We start from the raw sequence: 9,327 nt of genomic DNA on the forward strand, positions 1-9,327 counted from the left end.
GGGGTCCCCCCCGTATTTCAGGGTCCCCCCTGTATTTCGGGGTCCCCCCGTGTTTTGGGGTCCCCCCGTATTTCGGGGTCCCCCCCGTGTTTTGGGGTCCCCCCCATGTTTTGGGGCCACCCCCATATTTCAGGGTCCCCCCCGTGTTTCAGGGTCCCCCCCATGTTTTGGGGTCCCCCCCATATTTCAGGGTCCCCCCGTATTTCGGGGTCCCCCCGTGTTTTGGGGTCCCCCCGTATTTCGGGGTCCCCCCGTGTTCGGGGCTCAGCGCCGTGTTTGGGGTCCCCCCCCGTATTTTGGGGTCCCCCCCGTATTTCGGGGTCCCCCCGTATTTCAGGGTCCCCCCCATATTTCAGGGTCCCACCCATGTTTCGGGGTCCCCCCCATGTTTTGGGGTCCCCCCTGTATTTTGGGGTCCCCCCGTATTTCAGGGTCCCCCCCATGTTTTGGGGTCCCCCCCGTATTTCAGGGTCCCCCCCCATGTTTCGGGGTCACCCCCATATTTCAGGGTCCCCCCCGTGTTTCAGGGTCCCCCCATGTTTCGGGGTCACCCCCATATTTCAGGGTCCCCCCCATATTTCAGGGTCCCCCCGTATTTCGGGGTCCCCCCCATATTTCGGGGCCACCCCCATATTTCAGGGTCCCCCCCGTGTTTCAGGGTCCCCCCCATATTTCGGGGTCCCCCCCTCATGTTTCAGGGTCCCCCCCATATTTCGGGGTCACCCCCGTGTTTCGGGGTCCCCCCCGTATTTTGGGGTCCCCCCCGTATTTCAGGGTCCCCCCCCATGTTTCGGGGTCACCCCCATATTTCAGGGTCCCCCCCGTGTTTCAGGGTCCCCCCCATGTTTCAGGGTCCCCCCGTGTTTTGGGGTCCCCCCGTATTTTGGGGTCCCCCCGTGTTTGGGGCTCAGCGCTGTGTTTGGGGTCCCCCCCATATTTTGGGGTCCCCCCCATATTTCAGGGTCCCCCCCATATTTCGGGGTCCCCCCCGTGTTTCGGGGTCCCCCCGTGTTTGGGGCTCAGCGCCGTGTTTTGGGGTCCCCCCGTATTTCGGGGTCCCCCCGTGTTTCGGGGTCACCCCCATATTTTGGGGTCCCCCCCATATTTCAGGGCCACCCCCGTGTTTCGGGGTCACCCCCATATTTCAGGGTCCCCCCCATGTTTCGGGGTCACCCCCATATTTCAGGGTCCCCTCCATATTTCGGGGTCCCCCCCGTATTTCAGGGTCCCCCCGTGTTCGGGGCTCATCCCCATGTTTGGGGTCCCCCCCCCGTATTTCGGGGTCCCCCCCGTGTTTTGGGGTCCCCCCCATGTTCCGGGGTCCCCCCATGTTTCGGGGTCCCCCCATGTTTCGGGGTCCCCCCGTGTTTCGGGGTCCCCCCCCATGTTTCGGGGTCCCCCCCATGTTTCGGGGTCCCCCCCCATGTTTCGGGGTCCCCCCGTGTTTCGGGGTGCCCCCGAGTTCGGGGCTCAGCGCGGTGTTTGGGGGGGCAGGTGCTGCGCCCGTTCCTGCTGCGCCGCCTCAAGGTGGACGTGGAGAAGCAGATGCCGCAGAAGTTCGAGCACGTGCTGCGGTGCCGCCTGTCCCGGCGCCAGCGCTGCCTGTACGACGACTTCATGGGCCAGGCCAGGTCGGTGGCACCGTGTCACCCTGTCCCCGTGTCACCCTGTCCCCGTGTCCCCATGTCCCCATGTCCCCAAGTCCCCATGTCCCCATGTCCCCACGTCCCCATTTCCCATCCAAGCGCCAGCGCTGCCCGTACGACGACTTCATGGGCCAGGCCAGGTCGGTGGCGCCGTGTCACCCTGTCCCCATGTCCCCATGTCCCCGTGTCACCCTGTCCCCGTGTCACCCTGTCCCCATGTCCCCATGTCACCCTGTCCCCATGTCCCCATGTCCCCATGTCCCCATGTCCCCATTTCCCATCCAAGCGCCAGCGCTGCCTGTACGACGACTTCATGGGCCAGGCCAGGTCGGTGGCGCCGTGTCACCCTGTCCCCGTGTCACCCTGTCCCCGTGTCCCCATGTCCCCAAGTCCCCATGTCCCCATGTCCCCACGTCCCCATTTCCCATCCAAGCGCCAGCGCTGCCTGTACGACGACTTCATGGGCCAGGCCAGGTCGGTGGCGCCGTGTCACCCTGTCCCCGTGTCACCCTGTCCCCGTGTCACCCTGTCCCCGTGTCCCCATGTCCCCTTGTCACCCTGTCCCCATGTCCCCACGTCCCCGTTTCCCATCCAAGCGCCAGCGCTGCCCGTACGACGACTTCATGGGCCAGGCCAGGTCGGTGTCACCCTGTCCCCGTGTCACCCTGTCCCCGTGTCCCCGTGTCACCCTGTCCCCATGTCCCCATGTCCCCATGTCCCCATGTCCCCACGTCCCCGTTTCCCATCCAAGCGCCAGCGCTGCCTGTACGACGACTTCATGGGCCAGGCCAGGTCGGTGGCGCCGTGTCACCCTGTCCCCATGTCCCCATGTCCCCAGTGTCACCCTGTCCCCATGTCCCCATGTCCCCATGTCCCCACATCCCCATTTCCCATCCAAGCGCCAGCGCTGCCCGTACGACGACTTCATGGGCCAGGCCAGGCCGGTGGCGCCGTGTCACCCTGTCCCCGTGTCACCCTGTCCCCGTGTCCCCGTGTCCCAATGTCCCCATGTCCCCGTGTCCCCATGTCCCAATGTCCCCATGTCCCCGTGTCCCCATGCCCCCATGTCCCCATTTCCCATCCAAGCACCAGCGCTGCCCGTACGACGACTTCATGGGCCAGGCCAGCTCGGTGGCGCCGTGTCACCCTGTCCCCGTGTCACCCTGTCCCTGTGTCACCCTGTCCCCATGTCCCCATGTCCCCGTGTCCCCATGTCCCCATGTCCCCATGTCCCCATGCCCCCATGTCCCCATGTCCCCATGTCCCCATTTCCCATCCAAGCGCCAGCGCTGCCCGTACGATGACTTCATGGGCCAGGCCAGCTCGGTGGCGCCGTGTCACCCTGTCCCCGTGTCACCCTGTCCCCATGTCCCCATGTCCCCGTGTCCCCATGTCCCCATGTCCCCATGTCCCCATTTCCCATCCAAGCGCCAGCGCTGCCCGTACGACGACTTCATGGGCCAGGCCAGCTCGGTGGCGCCGTGTCACCCTGTCCCCGTGTCACCCTGTCCCCATGTCCCCAGTGTCCCCATGTCCCCACATCCCCAGTGTCCCCATGTCCCCATGTCCCCATGTCCCCATGTCACCCTGTCCCCATGTCCCCATGTCCCCATGTCCCCACGTCCCCATTTCCCATCCAAGCGCCAGCGCTGCCCGTACGACGACTTCATGGGCCAGGCCAGGTCGGTGGCGCCGTGTCACCCTGTCCCCGTGTCCCCTTGTCCCCCCTATCCCTGGTGTCCCCTTGTCCCCCTGTCCCCTTGTCCCCCTATCCCCGGTGTCCCCCTGTCCCCTTGTCCCCCTGTCCCCAATGCCCCCTGGCCCCTTGTCCCCTGTATCCCCGGTGTCCCCCTGTATCCCTGGTGTCCCCTTGTCCCCCTGTCCTGTTGTCCCCCCTATCCCCAGTGTCTCCTTGTCCCCCTGTCCCCGGTGTCCCCTTGTCCTCCTGTCCCCTTGTCCCCCCAATCCCTGGTGTCCCCTTGTCCCCAGTGTCCCCCTGTCCCCTGTCCCCGGTGTCCCCCTATCCCTGATGTCCCCCTGTCCCCTGTGTCCGCCTGTCCCTGGTTTCCCCCTGCCCCCTTGTCCCCCTGTCCCCAATGCCCCCTGTCCCCTTGTCCCCCCTATCCCTGGTGTGCCCAATGCCCCCTGTCCCCTATCCCTGGTGTCCCCCTGTCCCCTTGTCCCCCTATCCCTGGTGTCCCCTTGTCCCCCCTGTCCCCTTGTCCCCCCTGTCCCTGGTGTCCCCTTGTCCCCCTGTCCCCTTGTCCCTGTATCCCCGGTGTCCCCTTGTCCCCCTGTCTCCGGTGTCCCCCCTGTCCCTGGTGTCCCCAATGTCCCCTTGTCCCCCCTATCCCTGGTGTCCCCTTGTCCCCAGTGTCCCCCTGTCCCCTTGTCCCCCTATGCCCGGTGTCCCCTTGTCCCCCTGTCCCCTTGTCCCCCTGTCCCCAATGCCCCCTGTCCCCAGCGTCCCCCCTATCCCTGGTGTCCCCTTGTCCCCCCTGTCCCCTTGTCCCCCCGTCCCCGGTGTCCCCCCTATCCCTGGTGTCCCCTTGTCCCCCTGTCCCCTTGTCCCCTGTCCCCAATGCCCCCTGTCCCCTTGTCCCCCTATCCCTGGTGTCCCCCTGTCCCCTTGTCCCCTTGTCCCCCCGTCCCCGGTGTCCCCCCTATCCCTGGTGTCCCCTTGTCCCCCTGTCCCCTTGTCCCCCTGTCCCCCTGTCCCCTTGTCCCCTTGTCCCCCTATCCCCGGTGTCCCCCCGTCCCCCGTCCCCGGTGTCCCCACCGTGGCGCTGTCCCCGCAGCACCAAGGCCACGCTGGCCAGCGGGCACTTCATGAGCGTGATCAACGTGCTGATGCAGCTGCGCAAGGTCTGCAACCACCCCGACCTGTTCGAGCCGCGCCCCGTCACCTCGTCCTTCGTCACCGAGGGGCTCAGCTTCGTCACCGCCGCCCTGGTCCTGCGCGCGCTGGACCCGCAGCCCTTCCAGGTGACGGGGGGACACGGCGGGGCACCGAGGGGACACACGGACACTGGGGTGGCACCTTTGGGGACACAGAGACACTTGAGGGTGACACGTTTGGGGACACAGAGACACTGGGTTGGCACCTTTGGGGACATAGAGACACTTGAGGGGACATAGAGACACTGGGGTGACACGTTTGGGGACACTGGGGTGGCACTTGAGGGGACACAGAGACACTGGGGTGACACGTTTGGGGACACAGAGACACTGGGGTGGCACTTGAGGGGACACACAGACACTTTAGGGTGACACGTTTGGGGACACAGAGACACTGGGGTGGCACCTTTGGGGACACACAGACACTCTAAGGTGGCACTTGAGGGGACATAGAGACACGGGTGACACGTTTGGGGACACACAGACACTGGGGTGTCACGTTTGGGGACACAGAGACTCTGGGGTGGCACTTGAGGGGACACAGAGGCACCTTTGGGGTGTCAGGGGTGACCACGGTGTCCCCGTGTCCCCGCAGCACGTGGACCTGTCCCCGTTCTGGCTGGTGGCCCTGGAGGGACGGGGGGGACACTGGGGGTCACTGGGTGTCCCTGGGGGTCACTGGGTGTCACTGGGGGTCACTGGGGGTCACTGGGTGTCCCGGGGTGACCGCAGTGTCCCTGTGTCCCCGCAGCACGTGGACCTGTCCCCGTCCTTGCCGGTGGCCGTGGAGGGACGGGGGGGTCACTGGGGGTCAGGGGGTGTCACTGGGTGTCACTGGGTGTCCCTGGGTGACCGCGGTGTCCCCGTGTCCCCGCAGCACGTGGACCTGTCCCCATTCTGGCTGGTGGCCCTGGAGGGACGGGGGGGTCACTGGGTGTCACTGGGGGTCAGGGGGTGACCGTGGTGACCCTGGTGTCCCCGCAGCACGTGGACTGGGTGTCACTGGGTGTCACTGGGGGTCACTGGGTGACCGTGGTGACCGCGGTGTCCCCGTGTCCCCGCAGCACGTGGACCTGTCCCCGTTCTGGCTGGTGGCCCTGGAGGGACGGGGGGGTCACTGGGGGTCACTGGGTGTCAGTGGGGGTCACTGGGTGTCAGGGGTGACCGCGGTGTCCCCGTGTCCCCGCAGCACGTGGACCTGTCCCCGTCCTCGCTGGTGGCCCTGGAGGGACAGGGGGGGTCAGGGGGTGTCACTGGGTGTCACTGGGGGTCACTGGGTGTCACTGGGTGTCAGGGGTGACCCCGGTGTCCTCGTGTCCCCGCAGCACGTGGACCTGTCCCCGTCCTCGCTGGTGGCCCTGGAGGGACGGGGGGGTCACTGGGTGTCACTGGGTGTCCCTGGGTGTCAGGGGTGACCCCGGTGTCCCCGTGTCCCCACAGCACGTGGACCTGTCCCCGTTCTGGCTGGTGGCCCTGGAGGGACGGGGGGGTCACTGGGGGTCACTGGGGGTCAGGGGGTGACCGTGGTGACCCTGGTGTCCCCGCAGCATGTGGACTGGGTGTCAGTGGGTGTCACTGGGTGTCACTGGGGGACACTGGGTGACCGCGGTGTCCCCGTGTCCCCGCAGCACGTGGACCTGTCCCCGTTCTGGCTGGTGGCCCTGGAGGGACGGGGGGGTCAGGGGTGTCACTGGGGGTCAGGGGGTGACCGTGGTGACCCTGGTGTCCCCGCAGCACGTGGACTGGGTGTCAGTGGGGGTCACTGGGTGTCACTGGGTGTCACTGGGTGTCACTGGGGGACACTGGGTGACCCCGGTGTCCCCGTGTCCCCGCAGCACGTGGACCTGTTCCCGTCCTGGCTGGTGGCCCTGGAGGGACAGGGGGGACACTGGGGGTGTCACTGGGGGTCAGGGGGTGACCGTGGTGACCCTGGTGTCCCCGCAGCACGTGGACTGGGTGTCACTGGGGGTCACTGGGGGTCACTGGGGGTCACTGGGTGACTGTGGTGACCGCGGTGTCCCCGTGTCCCCGCAGCACGTGGACCTGTCCCCGTCCTGGCTGGTGGCCCTGGAGGGACGGGGGGTCAGGGGGTGTCACTGGGTGTCAGGGGGTGACCGTGGTGACCCTGGTGTCCCCACAGCACGTGGACTGGGTGTCAGTGGGTGTCACTGGGGGTCACTGGGGGTCACTGGGGGTCACTGGGTGACTGTGGTGACCGCGGTGTCCCCGTGTCCCCGCAGCACGTGGACCTGTCCCCGTTCTGGCTGGTGGCCCTGGAGGGACAGGGGGGGGTCAGGGGGGACACTGGGGGTCACTGGGTGTCCTGGGGTGACCCCGGTGTCCCCGTGTCCCCGCAGCACGTGGACCTGTCCCCGTCCTGGCTGGTGGCCCTGGAGGGACAGGGGGGACACTGGGGGTCACTGGGTGTCCCTGGGTGACCCCGGTGTCCCCGTGTCCCCGCAGCACGTGGACCTGTCCCCGTTCTGGCTGGTGGCCCTGGAGGGACGGGGGGGTCAGGGGTGTCACTGGGTGTCAGGGGGTGACCATGGTGACCCTGGTGTCCCCGCAGCACGTGGACTGGGTGTCACTGGGTGTCACTGGGTGTCAGTGGGTGTCACTGGGGGTCACTGGGTGTCACTGGGGGTCACTGGGTGACCCGGTGTCCCCGTGTCCCCGCAGCACGTGGACCTGTCCCCGTTCTGGCTGGTGGCCCTGGAGGGCCGCGTGTCCCGCTACGCCGCCGACTCGTTCCTGCCGCGCTGGCGCGTCTCGCGGCGCCTGCTGGAGGACGTGGCGGCCGCCCCCGACCCCCCCCGCGCCCCAAGCCCGTGCGCATGAAAGTCAACAGGTGGGGACACGGGGGGGTTGGGGACACCGGGGGGTTGGGGACACCAGGGGGTTGGGGACAGTATGGGGGGTTTGGGGACACCGGGGGGTTGGGGACACTGCGGGGGTGGGGACAGTATGGGGGGTTGGGGACACCGGGGGGCTGGGGACACCGGGGGGTTGGGGACAGTATGGGGGGTTGGGGACACCGGGGGTTTGGGGACAGTAGGGGGTTGGGGACACTGCAGGGGTGGGGACAGTATGGGGGGGTTGGGGACACCGGGGGGGTGGGGACACGGGGGGGGTTGGGGACACTGCGGGGGTGGGGACACCGGGGGGGGTTGGGGACAGTATGGGGGGTTTGGGGACACTGGGGGGGTCTCAAGGACACTGGGGGGGTGGGGACACGGGGGGGTTGGGGACACGGGGGGGGTTGGGGACATGGGGGGGGTTGGGGACACGGGGGGGGTTGGGGACACTGGGGGGGTGGTGGGACCCTTGGGGACACCAGAGGGGTTTGGGGACACTGGGGGGGTTGGGAACACCAGGGGGGGTCTTGGGGACACTGCGGGGGTGGGGACACCAGGGGGGTTTGGGGACACTGGGGGAGTTTGGGGACAGTATGGGGGGTTTGGGGACACCGGAGGGGTGGGGACAGTATGGGGGGTTTGGGGACACTGGGGGGGTTGGGGACACTGCGGGGGTGGGGACAGTATGGGGGGTTTGGGGACACCGGGGGGTTGGGGACACTGCGGGGGTGGGGACAGTATGGGGGGGTTGGGGACACCGGGGGGGTGGGGACACGGGGGGGGTTGGGGACACTGCGGGGGTGGGGACACCGGGGGGGGGGTTGGGGACACCAGGGGGGTGGGGACACTGGGGGGGTTGGGGACAGTATGGGGGGTTTGGGGACACTGGGGGGGTCTCAAGGACACTGGGGGGGTGGGGACACTGGGGGGGTGGGGACACCGGGGAGGTTGGGGACACGGGGGGGGTTGGGGACACGGGGGGGGTTGGGGACACTGGGGGGGTGGTGGGACCCTTGGGGACACCAGAGGGGTTTGGGGACACCGGGGGGGTTGGGAACACCAGGGGGGGGTCTTGGGGACACTGTGGGGGTGGGGACACCAGGGGGGTTTGGGGACACTGGGGGGTTTGGGGACACCGGAGGGGTGGGGACAGTATAGGGGGTTTGGGGACACTGGGGCGGTTGGGGACACCAGGGGGGTGGGGACACCGGGGGGGTCTCGGGGACACCAGGGGGGTTGGGGACAGTATGGGGGCTTTGGGGACACTGGGGGGTTGGGGACACTGCGGGGGTGGGGACAGTATGGGGGGTTTGGGGACACCGGGGGGTTGGGGACACCAGGGGGGTGGGGACACCGGGGGGGTCTCGGGGACACTGGGGCGGTTGGGGACACCGGGGGGGTGGGGACACCGGGGGGGTCTCGGGGACACCGGGGGGGTTGGGGACAGTATGGGGGGTTTGGGGACACTGGGGGGGTTGGGGACCCTGCAGGGGTGGGGACAGTATGGGGGGGTTGGGGACACCGGGGGGTTGGGGACACTGCGGGGGTGGGGACAGTATGGGGGGTTTGGGGACACCGGGGGATTGGGGACACCGGGGGGGTTGAGGACACCATGGGGGGGTGGGGACACCGGGGGGGTTTGGGACACCAGGGGGGTGGGGACACCGGGGGGGTCTCGGGGACACCGGGGGGGTCTCGGGGCCAGCGGGGCCTGGCTGACCCCGCGCGCCCTCTGCCCCCAGGATGCTGCAGCCGGTGCCGCGGGCGGAGAACCGGGCGGTGCTGCTGCTGGCCCCGCCCCGCCCCGCCCCCGTGGGCGTGGCCCCGCCCGGCCCCGCCCCCCGCAGCCCCCGGCCCCGCCCCCCTGCCCGCCGGCCACGCCCCCCTGCCCGCCGGCCACGCCCCCCTGCCCGCCGGCCACGCCCCCC

At 68.7% G+C, this 9,327-nt stretch overlaps 1 protein-coding gene across 1 annotated transcript in view; it reads left to right on the forward strand.

The window, feature by feature from the left end:
* The window catches only part of SRCAP (Snf2 related CREBBP activator protein), a gene marked incomplete at its 3' end in the record, with an annotated part of 45,825 nt that extends 36,505 nt beyond the window's left edge, over positions 1–9,320 (forward strand). Inside the window, 5 exon segments of the mRNA XM_065658089.1 lie at positions 1,495–1,631; positions 4,445–4,631; positions 7,224–7,347; positions 7,350–7,392; positions 9,142–9,320. Coding sequence (XP_065514161.1) covers positions 1,495–1,631; positions 4,445–4,631; positions 7,224–7,347; positions 7,350–7,392; positions 9,142–9,320 — 670 coding nt within the window.
* Positions 9,321–9,327: the final 7 nt, after the last annotated feature.

The sequence above is a fragment of the Caloenas nicobarica genome, unplaced genomic scaffold (assembly GCF_036013445.1).
Source record: "Caloenas nicobarica isolate bCalNic1 unplaced genomic scaffold, bCalNic1.hap1 Scaffold_519, whole genome shotgun sequence".
Classification (NCBI taxonomy): Eukaryota; Metazoa; Chordata; class Aves; order Columbiformes; family Columbidae; genus Caloenas; species Caloenas nicobarica.